At 45.9% G+C, this 15399-nt stretch overlaps 1 protein-coding gene across 1 annotated transcript in view; it reads left to right on the forward strand.

The window, feature by feature from the left end:
• The window catches only part of KCNB1 (potassium voltage-gated channel subfamily B member 1), a 164799-nt gene that overhangs the window by 19753 nt on the left and 129647 nt on the right, over positions 1–15399 (forward strand). The window contains exon 2 of the mRNA XM_089657549.1: positions 3526–4262. Coding sequence (XP_089513675.1) covers positions 3696–4262 — 567 coding nt within the window. The 5' untranslated portion in view covers positions 3526–3695. The remainder of the gene's footprint in view (positions 1–3525; positions 4263–15399) is intronic.

A 15399-nucleotide genomic window follows, 5' to 3' on the forward strand; every position in this document is an offset into this window, starting at 1 on the left:
TATATGGCGTGTGTATATGGCATGTGTATAGTGTGTATATGGCATGTGTATATTATGTATATGGCATGTGTATGGTGTGTATATGGCATGTGTATAGTGTGGGTATAGCATGTGTATGGTGTGTATATGGCATGTGTGTAGTGTGGGTATGGGGTGTACTCACAGTTGCGTGTGGTGTGTATTGTATATACACAAATTCCAATCCATTTGCCCTGGGACTGTAAATGAGACGTGTCACACAACATCACTACCTAATTGTTGCACATGACTGCAAATTTATTAATCCAGAAGTACAAATCTCATCACAGCAATGATATCTGGTTACAGTCATGTGACGGTGATTTTTAGCGTGTATCATACGCCAATATAACATTCATTCACAGTCATAGGATTATAACACATATACGTTCCAAATATTGCTGCATAAATTTTATTACAAATTGCATGCGGACACTCGACGCGTTTCGTCATTCTCTGTTCACGTCTTTAGGAGTAGAGGCAAAATACAGATCTACACGGTACAATATCAATATATGAAATGTCTGAGGAAATGATAATGTCACTGAGCCAAACAGGGAGGCGCTCGGCATGAAGGGGTAAAACATTGCAGATCTTGGGATTGAAGATCATAAGGGACATCTGCCCCTGCAGTTGTGGCAGTATGACCCACAGGGACCAGATGGGGTGTGTATGGGGTGTATTGTAGCGTGTGCTCACAGTTGTGTGTATGGCGTGCACTCATATGTTCATTTATAGGAGGTGTGAATAGTGTGTGTGTGTGTGTGTATGGTGTGTGTGTGGTATCTGTATGGGGTGTGTGTGGTATGTGTATGGTGTGTGTATCGTGTGTGTGGTATGTGTATTGTGTGTGTATGGTCTGTGTGTTATGTGTATGGTGTGTGTGTGGTGTGTGTATGGGGTGTGTGTGGTATGTGTATGGTGTGTGTATCATGTGTGTGTGGTATGTGTATGGTATGTGTATTGTGTGTGTATGGTCTGTGTGTTATGTGTATGGTGTGTGTGTGGAATGTGTATGGTATGTGTATGTTGTGTGTATGGTGTGTGCATGTTATGTGTATGTTGTGTGTGTATGGTGTGTGTATGTTATGTGTATGTTATGTGTATGTTGTGTGTGTATGGTGTGTGTATCTTATGTGTATGTTGTGTGTGTGTGAGATGTGTGTATGGGGTGTGTATGGTGTGTGTGGTATATGCGTGTGTATGATGTGTATGATGTGTGTGGTGTGTGCGTGTTATGTGCGTGGTGTGTATGTGGTATGTGCGTGGCATGTGCGTGGTGTGTGTAAGGTATGTGCGTGGTGTGTGTATTGTGTGTGCAAGGTATGTGTACAGGGTGTACTCACAGTTGTGTGTTGGTGAACAGTACGTGATGTTGGCGTGTTTAGACTGGATTCACACTGATGCAGTGCGGGAAACGCTGTGAATCCTGTGTGTTTCCCACACCGCATTGCACTCACACGGAGTTCATGTGATCTGCTGAGGGTGTCAATGTTAAATGAATGACACCCCGAAACAGTGATGTGATTGCCAGAAATCACATGACATGGGTGAGAACAGCCATGCCATGCGGTTCAGGTGTGGATTAAACAAAGGGGTCCTGCATCTTTTTGGTGCGGATGCGATGAGATTTGAGCCACACAAAACGTATGTCTCACATCACACGGCACAGACATCGCGTGTAATTCGCATTAGTGTGGACCCAGTCTTCGTGTACAATGTCAGCAGTACAACCTCCCCAACACGCCACTATACCAGTTGTGAGTGGAGACCACAGGGACCGGGGTGAATGTGGGACCGGAGTGAATGGGGGACCGGGGTGAATGGGGGACCGGGGTGAATGTGGGACTGGGGTGAATGTGGGACCGGGGTGAATGTGGGACCGGAGTGAATGGGGGACCAGGGTGAATGGGGGACCGGGGTGAATGTGGGTTCAGGACACCAGTGGGAAGAGTGTGCTGTGCTGGGACCTCATACTGGGAGGTTTCAGCACTGCACGGCTGTGGACAGCAACCAGCACAGATCTGAACAGTGTGATGACAGGTGACACAATGATGGCTGGGGATGAAGATAAAGAACAGGATGATGGTGATGACAAGGGACACAATGATGGCTGGGGATGAAGATAAAGAGCAGGATGATGATAACAGGTGACACAATGATGGCTGGGGATGAAGATAAAGAGCAGGATGATGATGACTGGTGACACAATGATAGAGGGGGGTGAAGATAAAGAGCAGGATGATGATGACAGTTAACACAATGATGGCTGTGAATGGAGAAAAAGTGCAGGGTGATGATGACAGGTGACAATGATGACTGTGCATGGAGATGAAGTGCAGGAAGATGATGACCAGTGACGCAATGACTGTGGATGGAGATAAAGAGCAATGTGATGAGGATGATGACAGGTGACAATGATGGCTGGGGGGGGGAGATGCAGTGCAGGATGATGATGATGGGAGATACAATGACTGTGGATGGAGATGAAGAGCATGATAGTGGCAGGTGACACAATGGCTCAGTATGGAGCCGTAGAGCAGGATGATGATGACAGGTAACACAATGGCCATGGGTGGAGATAAAGTGCAGGATGATGATGACCAGTGACACAATTACTATGGATAGTGATGAAGAGCAGGATGATGATGACAGGTGACACAGTGGCTGAGGATGGAGGTGAAGAACAGGATGATGATGACAGGTAACACAATGACTGTGGATGGAGATAGAGTAAAGGATGGTTATACCGGGTGACACAATGGCTGAGGATGGAGGTGAAGAGCAGGATGATGATGACGACGGGTGACACAATGACTGTGGATGAAAATAAGGTGCAGGATGATGATGATGGGTGACACAATGGCTGACAATGGAGATAAAGTGCAGGATGATGATGATGATGGGTGATGCAATGGCTGAGGATGGAGGTGAAGAGCAGGATGATGATAACAGGTGACACAACGACTATGGATGGAGCTAAGGTGAAGGATGATGATGACAGGTTACACAATGGCTGAGGATAGAGCTGAAGAGCAGGATGATGATGACAGGTGGCACAATGGCTGAGGATGGAGGTGAAGAGCAGGATGATAATGACAGGTGACACAATGGCTGAGGATGGAGGTGAAGAGCAGGATGATGATGACGGGTGACACAATGGCTGAGGATAGAGGTGAAGAGCAGGATGATGATGACAGGTGGCACAATGGCTGAGGATAGAGGTGAAGAGCAAGATGACGGGTGACACAATGGCTGAGAATGGAGGTGAAGAGCAGGATGATGATGACGGGTGACACAGTGGCTGAGGATGGAGGTGAAGAGCAGGATGATGATGACAGGGGAGGTGTAGGGAAGCTCTCAGCTGTGATGCACTTCTGCCAGGGACACGCAGAGCTTTGTGGGCTGCCGTTGCTGCTTGAGCAGATTACAGGAGCTATTTGCTGGTGTGATTAGTGGATAAACCACCTGACAGGCATGTGAAGGATGCTCTTTCTTATTTTGTAGGTCATCGGGATCCCTGAGGAGGAAAATGTCCCTCGCTTGTCATCTCGGCCGTGCGCTGCTGTCGGAATGGAGGTGAAGGGGGGAAGGTGACACCTCCACATGTGACCGCACTGCCAGCGAGCGAGACGCCACCGTTCCCACATCGCCGGAGCCTTGTTCATGCCACAGACATGCCCGGCTGGATGAACAAGCATGGGTCACGATCGACTACCTCACTGCCGCCCGACCCCATGGAGATCATCCGCAGCAAGGCTTGCTCCCGAAGGGTGAAGCTGAATGTCGGGGGCCTGGCGCACGAAGTGCTGTGGAGGACCCTGGACCGGCTACCCCGCACCAGACTCGGAAAACTCAGGGACTGCAACACCCACGAGTCCTTGATGGAAATCTGCGACGACTACAACCTGGAGGAGAACGAGTACTTCTTCGACCGCCACCCCGGCGCTTTCACTTCCATCTTGAACTTTTACCGCACAGGGAAGCTGCACATGATGGAGGAGATGTGCGCGTTGTCCTTCAGCCAGGAGCTGGATTATTGGGGCATCGACGAGATCTACCTGGAGTCATGCTGCCAGGCCCGGTACCACCAGAAGAAGGAGCAGATGAACGAGGAGTTGAAGCGGGAAGCGGAGACGTTGAGGGAGAGGGAGGGCGAGGAGTTCGATAACACTTGCTGCGCGGACAAGAGGAAGAAACTCTGGGACCTGCTGGAGAAGCCCAATTCCTCCGTCGCTGCCAAGGTACCTTTTAATTGTGTTTGTCATCAGCCCCTTGTTTGTCCAACAGATATTAGCCGTCTCCGGAGATTACCGATGGCGGTCTACAAGGGTGATCCGCAGCGAACTGCTAATGAAATAATCTTTCCAGCTCGCTGAATCTGATGGCGGTCAGTCTGGCTTTGCTCTCTGCCTCGCTGTTTATTACATTGAAGACTTATAGCGTCCGATTTCTAGAATCGCAGAGTCACGGGTGAGGTGGAGAGCAGAGTGCAGGCGCCCCCAGCAAGCCAGAACAGGCAAAAGTCAGATGGGCCTGAGCCCGGAATGGCCAATCACTGTGTGTGTGTGTGTGTGTGGTCTGACCATCTCAGGGATTTGTGTCACCTAAATAATCAGCACAGGTTGGTTTTCTGTATTATATTTTGGCATGCAATGAAATGCGGTCAGCCAGGATTACCATCACACTGTTACGGGTTAAAGATTATGTTGAGCGTTGTTTTAATTTGTACTGTGATGAATATCAGCACCATATACACAATGTATGTACATATACAGGGTAAGGATAGAGGATTATGATTGGAGGGTTAGTGCTGGAGTTATGGGTTAAAAGGTTATGATTGAAGGGTTAGGGTTAGAGATGTAAGAGTTAGAGGGTTAAGGGTTAGGGTTGGAGGGTTAGAGTTAGAGGGTTAAGGGTTAGGGTTGGAGGGTTAGAGTTAGAGGGTTAAGGGTTATGGTTGGAGGGTTAGAGTTAGAGGGTTAAGGGTTAGGGTTGGAGGGTTAGAGTTAGAGGGTTAAGGGTTAGGGTTGGAGGGTTAGAGTTAGAGGGTTAAGGGTTAGGGTTGGAGGGTTAGAGTTAGAGGGTTAAGGGTTAGGGTTGGAGGGTTAGAGTTAGAGGGTTAAGGGTTAGCGTTGGAGGGTTAGAGTTAGAGGGTTAGGGTTGGAGGGTTAGAGTTAGAGGGGTAAGGGTTAGGGTTATGGTTGGAGGGTAAGAGTTAGAGGGTTAAGGGTTAGGGTTGGAGGGTTATGGTTGGAGGGTAAGAGTTAGAGGGTTAAGGGTTAGGGTTGGAGGGTTATGGTTGGAGGGTAAGAGTTAGAGGGTTAAGAGTTAGGGTTGGAGGGTTATGGTTGGAGGGTAAGAGTTAGAGGGTTAAGGGTTAGGGTTGGAGGGTTATGGTTGGAGGGTAAGAGTTAGAGGGTTAAGGGTTAGGGTTGGAGGGTTATGGTTGGAGGGTAAGAGTTAGAGGGTTAAGGGTTAGGGTCGGAGGGTTATGGTTGGAGGGTTAGGGTTAGAGGGTTAAGGGTTAGGGTTGGAGGGTTATGGTTGGAGGGTTAGAATTAGAGGGTTAAGGGTTAGGGTTGGAGGGTTAGGGGGTTATGGTTGGAGGGTTAGGGTTACAGGGTTAAGGGTTGGAGGGTTGGGGTTAGAATTAGAGGGTTAAGGGCTAGGGTTGGAGGGTTAGGGGTTAGGGTTGGAGGGTTTGAGTTGGAGGGTTAGGGTTAGAGTTAGAGAGTTAAGGGTTAGACTTGGAGGGCTAGGGTTAGAGGGTTAGGGTTGGAGGGTTACGGTCGGGGGGTTAGGGTTAGAGGGTTAAGGGTTAGGGTTGGAGGGTTATGGTTAGAGGGTTAAGGGTTGGGGTTGGAGGGTTATGGTTAGAGTTTAAAGGTTAGGGTTGGAGGGTTAGAGTTAAAGGGATAAGAGTAAGGGTTGAAGGGCTATAGTTGGAGGGTTAGGGTTAGAGTTAGAAAGTTAGGGGTTAGGGTTGGAGGATTATGGTTGGAAAATTAGGGTTAGAGTTAGAGGGTTAAGGGTTAGGGTTGGAGGATTATAATTGGAGGGTTAGAGTTAGAGGGATATGGGTTAAGGTTGAAGGGTTATAGTTGGAGGGTTAGGGTTATGATTAAAGGGTTAGTGTTAGAGTCAGGGTCAAGGGGTTAGGGTTACAGGTATAGAGTTGGAGATTTAGTGTTAGAGGGGTAGTATTAAAGTTAGAGGGTTAGGGATAGAAGGGTATGTTTGGAGGGTTAGGGTTAGTGTTAGGGTTAGAGTTCAGGGCGAAGGGTTAGAGTTAGAGGGGTACTGTTAGGATTAGAGGGTTATGGTTGGAGGGTTAGAGTTAGAAGGTTAGTGTTAGGGTTAAGGGTATAGGTTAGAGGGTTAGGATTATAGGGCACCTGTTAGGGTTAGGGTTTAGGATTAGAAGGTTATGGTTGGTGGGTTAGGGTTAGAGGGTTTGGGCTGAAGGTATAGGTTAGAGAATTAGGGGTTAAGGTTATAGGGTTATGGTTGGAAGGGTTAGAGCGTTAGGGTTAGGAGTGGGAGTTAGAGGGTTAGTTTTAGGATTAGAGGGTTTCTGGTTGAAGGGCCAGTTAGAAGGTTAGTGTAGGCTCAAGGGTACAGGCTAGAGGACACATGTTAGGGTTGGGGGTTGTAAGGTTAGTGATTAAGGTTAGAGAGTTAGGATTAGAAGGTTATGGTTGGTGGGTTAGGGTTAGAGGGATAGTGTTTGGTTTAGAGGTATAGGGATAGAGGGTCATGGCTAGTGTTAGGAATAGAGAGTTCTGGTTCGAAGGCTAGTGTTAGAGTTAGTGGTTGGATCCAATCAGTTGTCAGCAAATTTCCATTTTTTTTTTCCTTGCACATGATTGGCTATCATTTTTAGAAGGTGAACATGCTGTACTCCTTTAGTAAATCAGCCCCAATATAAATCATTTGATGTGTACGCCACAAACAAACGCATATAGAAATCAATGTATTGCAGCCCCAACGCCGTCTGCTGAAAGTGTGATGGCCACAGTCCCATGTCAGGCTTGTGTGTCTGGAGCAGGATATCACATTACTCAGAGATGATATTTCCCAGCAAGTGTTTGAAGTGACATTTATAGGGCGCTGGAGGAAAACAAACTGTCAGATCACTGAAATCACCGTTCATTGTTCTGAATCCGCCCCCCCATATGAAGAGTGACTCTGATCTGTCAGTCTTGTGTCACAGCTTTGTGTCTGACAGTAGTAGTAGCGCAGTGACGCCGAGGGGTTGCGGTGGCTTTTGCAGGAACATGTGCATTATGAATGATAAAGTCATGGGAAGGAAATGTGAGATGTGCGTTCAGAGCAGAAATGTCACTTGTCCTCTTGTGTTCATGAGCAGCTTGTAGCCGAGAGGCGTCACCAGCGCATTCTGAACACACGGAGGTGGTAATCGCAGGTCATGTGACCCCCGACCACCAGCCAGACTTGGGCCCACTCGCAGCTGAGCCGTCAATGTGCTTTATGTGCTTTCCCACAATGCCATTACAATTAAAACCCAACTCCAGCCAAAATGTTTTATTTAGGTTCTGGATGGAGTGGAAAACAGCTAAAGCGGAACTCCACCCAAAAGGGGGAGTTCCGCTTTAAGGACTGCTCCCCTGCTCCCCATTAAGGATTGGCACCTTTGGGCGGAGCGGGTACCCGAATTTGACAGGTACCCGCTCCCACTTCCGGTCCGATCACCTAGGCGATCGGAAGGGGAAGGTGTCCTCCCTCCCTTCCTATAGTCTTTTGAGACACGTGACAGGTCCCAGAAGACTACAGGACCATTCATGAAGAGCAGCGCTACTCGCACATGTGCAGTGGGTACCCAGCTGTGAAGCCGCAAGCTGTCACGGCCGAGTGCCCACACTGAAGATGCCGGTGCCTGGAATACAGGACATCCGTTGAAACGGGCTGCAGGGAGGACACACCGCGGGACCGAGGGACAGGTAAGTGGCTGTTTTTTAAAAGTCAGCAGCTACAGTTTTTGTAGCTGCTGACTTTTATTTTTTGATAGGTTGAGTGGAACTCCGCTTTAAAACAGAACTCCGATAAAAATTGGATGAAAATGAATAGCTAAAAGTTAACAAACAGAAAATTGATGTTGCACAATAATGCCGCAGACATTCCAAAACAAATAATGAGATGAGAAGACAATAGATAATACACCGTGACATCATCAGTAAATGGAAGGAATATGGGAGTGAAGGGAAAGGGGAGATAATAAAAGGTCCAAAATGAGGACCAAAAAGGTGTAACAGATAATAAACCGTGACTGTGGGCAAAACGCACGGAAATGATCAGGGAAAAATAAAATATTAACTAAATCCCAGTAATAGCGGGACGTATGAGTCCGTCATAACATAAATGAAGTAACGCGAATACAACTGATGAGAAAGTGGCGAAAATGTGAAAAATACAAAATGAAGTGCTTAATATTAAAAGTGGACAAACCACTTATCACAGAAGAATGACAATAACAACGCACAGTGAGGCCAAAAAATGTGACTAAAGGGTCATAACACAATGTGCATCAAAAGGCCATGTGACATAAAACGACTAATACGTGACTATATAAATACCATCAATAAATGTGGCAAACATACATAGAGTGCAACTAGTATAAAACAGAAAATGGTGATATAAACGCACAGTGAAACCAAATGAATGTATTATTGTGCACCGTAAAATACAATAACATAATGAAGAAATAAATAACGTGACTAAAAAAATCATAAATGTGACATAAAGTCCATGTGTAGAAATATCCAACAAAAACACATTAAAAAAAAAGCTTTTGCTGCAATATTCATGCTACAAGAGACCACCAGATTCCCTCCTCACATTTACCAGCTTTTTCCCCCTGAATGAACACAATGGGTGATCGGTACTGATCGGCACTGTGTTCATTCATAACTGAAGCATGGTAAACTTTGTTTTTTTTTTGGGGGGGGGGGGCTCTGTCAGGTTGGTTGTATGGGGCCCCTTGATTTCTAACAGCAGCCCTGCCTAGACTGATCAGTAATCTCTATGTGTATGGGCAGCATAAGCTGGGAAATTGCCGGATTTGACCTGGGGATTCTGACCTGGGGATTCTGACCCGAGGATTCTGACCCAGGGATTCTGAAAGAGCAGTCAGCTTTGTGAATTTTTGGGTCCCCGGATCTAATCACCGGACATTGGTGTCAGTGTAAGAGCAGAGGGAGAGGTCTGGGGGAGGAGGGGGCAGGATGAGCGACGGGATGATTATATACATTATGTACTGGATCCCCGTCCCCCGAGCTATAGGCAGAGCCGGGAATCCGAATGAAGATCCAGGTGGCATGTGGATTTATTACTTGCATGTCTCCAGCCAACCAGCATTGTGCCCTTTAAATCTATAGCAAACCTGTATGCTCTGTACTCAGTGGCGTATTTACCACAAGGCAAACAAGGCATTTGCTTAGGGTGGCCCTTTTCAGGGGGGCAGCGCTGCCCCCCTGGAAGAAGGGACAGAAGAAGGGACACATGCGGCATGGGGACCATGTGGGATCCGAGAGAGGTTGCAGGCTGCTTGCTGGTGTATGGTAAAGCCCGACTCTCGTTCCCGGGATGTCCAGAGCTGTGAAGGTGTTTTTCTCTCTCTCGCTGGGGGGGTTAGTGGAAGACTCTCTCAGGTGGGGGGTGTGCAGGAGTGTTGTTGGTCAATGTCAGGCTCTCTCCGTAGGGGGGCGCCCAATTTTTGTGTTGCCTAGGGCAGCACAAAACCTAAATACACCATTGTCTATACTGCAGGTCTGCCTGTGTCCCAGCATCTCTTATGTACTACAGACAAGGCACACATCGCTGGGACTTGTAGTTCCACACAACACAACGAAAATCTACTAATCCCTTCCCACCCAGCCCCTGCGTCCCTTTAAGGCGGTATAAAGTTTGTCTATTATACCCGTGGTGGAAGGAAAGAAAATTGCTTGAAAATCGCTTGCTTCCCCCATCAACACAGTCAATCCCTCCTGCAGCACTATTGTGTTCTGCACGTTGGGGGCCTTCCCTGTGGCAGAACACAGTGATCACTGCTGGTGGCTATAGTCACCGGCAGTGATCACATAGGAAAAATCCAATAGGCTGGTTGTACCCAAGTTGATCGGTGGATCGACTTCAGTACAACCAGCCTGTCCCATGGATGGATCGAATTTTGGGAATCCCTCCTGCAGCACTATTGTGTTCTGCTGGTTGGGGACCTTCCCTGCTGGCAGAACACATTGATCACTGCTGGTGACTATATCCGCCAGCAGTGATCACATAGGAAAAATCCAACAGGCTGGTTGTACCCAAGTTGATCGATAGATTGACTTCAGTACAACCAGCCTTCCCATAGATGAATTGAATTTTGGGAAACCCTCCTGCAGCACTATTGTGTTCTGCTGGATGGGAGCCTTCCCTGCTGGCAGAACACATTGATCACTGCTGGTGGCTATTGTCGCCAGCAGTGATCACATAGGAAAAATCCAGTAGGCTGTTTGTACACAAGTTCATTGGTGGATCGACTTTTAATACAACCAGCATTCCCATAGATGGATCGAATTTTGAGAAACCCTCCTGCAGCACTATTGTGTTCTGCTGGTTGGGAGCCTTCCCTGCTGGCAGAACACATTGATTACTGCTGGTGGATATAGTCACCAACAGTGATCACATAGGAAAAATCCAATAGGCTGGTTGTACCCAAGTTGAACGGTGGATCGACTTCAGCACAACCAGCCTCCCCATAGATGGATCAAATTTTGGGAATCCCTCCTGCAGCACTATTGTGTTCTGCTGGTTGGGAGCCTTCCCTGTCAGCAGAACACAATGATCACTGCTGGTGGCTATAATCAGAAAAATCCAATAGGCTGGTTGTACCCAAGTTGAACGGTGGATCGACTTAAGTACAACCAGCCTCTCCATAGATGGATCGAATTTTGGGAAACCCTCCTGCAGCACTATTGTGTTCTGCTGGTTGAGAGCCTTCCCTGTCGGCAGAACACATTGATCCCTGCTGGTGGCTATAATCGGAAAAATCCAATAGGCTGGTTGTACCCAAGTTGAACGGTGGATCGATTTAAGTACAACCAGCCTTCCCATAGATGGATCGAATTTTGGGAAACCCTCCTGCAGCACTATTGTGTTCTGCTGGTTGGGAGCCTTCCCTGCTGGCAGAACACATTGATTACTGCTGGTGGATATAGTCACCAACAGTGATCACATAGGAAAAATCCAATAGGCTGGTTGTACCCAAGTTGAACGGTGGATCGACTTCAGCACAACCAGCCTGCTCCATAGATGGGGGGGGGGGGGGTACAACCATCATCAGCCCCCGTACATTGTCACAATACACTATGTAGGCCGATAGTAAAGCGTCCAGTTTTCTGTGGCGTCCAAAGTGCACCACAACCACGTCCTCCATTTTGGCGCAACGCGTCCTGCTTTAGTCCTCCTCCCTTGCCCTGCCCCTCATTCTGAGGCCCGCCAACGTCCACATGCCTATGCCCATGAATGCGAACTGGAGCCCTTCTGATGGTTAGAAACGCTCAGTGTCGCCCCCCCCCCCCCCAGGGAAGACCAAAACAGCCCAATCAGCACCTTGTCAGGAACGGCGGTGCTATAGTGGCCATGAAGATACATTTCCCATTGAGTCACCTAAAATCCTCAGAGATAAGTACACAAGGTGGTAATGATCGAGTATAAAGCACGACTTATCTGACAACATGGAGTGACCGATTCATGCTGTACTGGTCTGACATCGAATTGGTTTCCTCGGCACGGTGTCTGTTCTTTGTATTCCCTAACATCCCAGACTGCATCGCAGCCTAATTCGAAGACCGCCAACATTTCCCGCACATGTGACGTATGTAGGTTCGGTGATCACCTCTGCTCTCCCATTAGCAATAAACATCCCTGATAAGATTTACGGGAAGAGCGGCAGATTACGGTGCCGGGAATCGCTTCCATCGCTGATGTGTGTCACCCATGGGAGGCCATCCGTGACACCGTCCCCCTATCCCTCACTGACAACAAACCTTGTATTCGTTGTATGCAAACATGTCATACATGGTATCAGGAACCCTCCAATATCTGACAAACCCCTTACTGACCTCTTCATGGTACGGAGGCCATACACGCTTCAAATATATCGATTATGCAATTTGATCAAAAATTAGTTGGTCCGTCATGGTGGAATATTATCAATCACTTTGCATCGACCCTGAGATATTTTGTTCACGAGTATGATCATATGGCGATCGATCACATAACGAGATTGCATGATGGAAACAGGGAGGCGATCAATAACTCATGATCGTAAGTTACAATCGTATCTTAACCATCAATCAAAATCTACTTCCCTGTTTGTGGCAAATCCAATCAAATGGGTTGTCAACTATAGGTTGATTATTCCTATCAGTAGAGATTGATCGGAAAAGAAATCGATCTTGTATTGAAGCGTGTGCAGCCACCATTATGCTGACCCTCAGCACATGGTGTGTGAGATCTGTTCACGTATTTACAAACATCGACAAATGCATCAGACCTAAATCACAGTAAAATAATCACTGGTGATCCTGCCATGGAGATCTTTGTTCAGGCAATTCCTGGTAGAGTGACAACGCTCTGTCCCTGTCTTTCAATTGTGCTCCTGCGTTGTCAACCTGTCATGTGGGCTTCTGATGGAGACTACAAGTGGTCTTCTCAACAAACGTTAAACAGTCATGGTTCACTGTTGTCACCATTAGGAAACCCACCCTGAGAAATGCCATGCGGCCATCGCTGGAGTGCATGTGGAGGTTTTGGGCACCAATTCACAGAAAGAACATTGGGGAACTGGAGAAAGTACAGAGAAGGGCAACCAAACTGATAAGAGGCATGGAGGAGCTCAGCTATGAGGAAAGATTAGAGGAACTGAAGAGAAGAGGAAATTAAGGGGGGATATGATCTCCATGTATAATACATAAGGGGGGGGATATGATCTCCATGTATAATACATAAGGGGGATATGATCTCCATGTATAATACATAAGGGGGGGGATATGATCTCCATGTATAATACATAAGGGGGGATATGATCTCCATGTATAATACATAAGGGGGGGATATGATCTCCAGGTATAATACATAAGGGGGGGATATGATCTCCATATATAATACATAAGGGGGATATGATCTCCATGTATAATACATAAGGGGGGATATGATCTCCATGTATAATACATAAGGGGGGGATATGATCTCCATGTATAATACATAAGGGGGGATATGATCTCCATGTATAATACATAAGGGGGGATATGATCTCCATGTACAATACATAAGGGGGATATGATCTCCATGTATAACACATAAGGGGGGATATAATCACTATGTATAATACATAAGGGGGGATATGATCACCATGTATAATACATAAGGAGGGATATGATCTCCATGTATAATACATAAGGGGGGATATGATCTCCATGTATAATACATAAGGGGGATATGATCTCCATGTATAATACATAAGGGGGGATATGATCACTATGTATAATACATAAGGGGGGATATGATCTCCATGTATAATACATAAAGGGGGATATGATCTCCATGTATAATACATAAGGGGGATATGATCTTCATGTATAATACATAAGGGGGATATGATCTCCATGTATAATACATAAGAGTGGATATGATCTCCATGTATAATACATAAGGGGGGATATGATCTCCATGTATAATACATAAGGGGGGATATTATCTCCATGTATAATACATAAGGGGGGATATGAGCTCCATGTATAATACATAGGGGGGATATGATCTTCATGTATAATACATAAGGGGGATATGATCTCCATGTATAATACATAAGAGTGGATATGATCTCCATGTATAATACATAAGGGGGGGATATGATCTCCATGTATAATACATAAGGGGGGATATTATCTCCATGTATAATACATAAGGGGGGATATGATCTCCATGTATAATACATAAGGGGGAAAATGATCCCCATCTATAATACATAAGGGGGGATATGATCTCCATGTATAATACATAAGGGGGGATATTATCTCCATGTATAATACATAAGGGGGTAATGATCTCCATGTATAATACATAGGGGGGATATGATCTCCATGTATAATACATAAGGGGGAAAATGATCCCCATCTATAATACATAAGGGGGGGATATGATCTTCATGTATAATACATAAGGGGGGATATGATCTCCATGTATAATACATAAGGGGGGATATGATCTCCATGTATAAAACATAAGGGGGGATATGATCTCCATGTATAATACATAAGGGGGGATATGATCACCATGTATAATACATAGGGGGGGATATGATCTCCATGTATAATACATAAGGGGGATATGATCACCATGTATAATACATAAGGGGAGATATGATCTCCATGTATAATACTTAAGGGGGGATATGATCACCATGTATAAAACATAGGGGGGGATATGATCTCCATGTATAATACATAAGGGGGGAAATGATCACCATGTATAATACATAAGGGGGATATGATCTCCATGTATAATACATAAGGGGGGGGGGGGATATGATCTCCATGTATAATACATAAGGGGGGATATGATCTCCATGTATAATACATAAGGGGGGGATATGATCTCCATGTATAATACATAAGGGGGGGATATGATCTCCATATATAATACATAAGGGGGATATGATCTCCATGTATAATACATAAGGGGGGATATGATCTCCATGTATAATACATAAGGGGGGGATATGATCTCCATGTATAATACATAAGGGGGGATATGATCTCCATGTATAATACATAACGGGGATATGACCTCCATGTATAATACATAAGGGGGGATATGATCACCATGTATAATACATAAGGGGGGATATGATCTCCATGTATAATACATAAGGGGGGATATGATCTCCATGTATAATACATAAGGGGGGATATGATCTCCATGTATAATACATAAGGAGGGATATGATCTCCATGTATAATACATAAGGGGGGATATGATCTCCATGTACAATACATAAGGGGGATATGATCTCCATGTATAATACATAAGGGGGGATATGATCACTATGTATAATACATAAGGGGGGATATGATCACCATGTATAATACATAAGGAGGGATATGATCTCCATGTATAATACATAAGGGGGGATATGATCTCCATGTACAATACATAAGGGGGATATGATCTCCATGTATAATACATAAGGGGGGATATGATCACTATGTATAATACATAAGGGGGGATATGATCTCCATGTATAATACATAAAGGGGGATATGATCTCCATGTATAATACATAAGGGGGATATGATCTTCATGTATAATACATAA

The sequence above is a fragment of the Staurois parvus genome, unplaced genomic scaffold (genome assembly GCF_062004578.1).
Source record: "Staurois parvus isolate SC_StPar_1 unplaced genomic scaffold, SC_StPar_1.0 ptg001008l, whole genome shotgun sequence".
NCBI classification, from domain to species: domain Eukaryota; kingdom Metazoa; phylum Chordata; class Amphibia; order Anura; family Ranidae; genus Staurois; species Staurois parvus.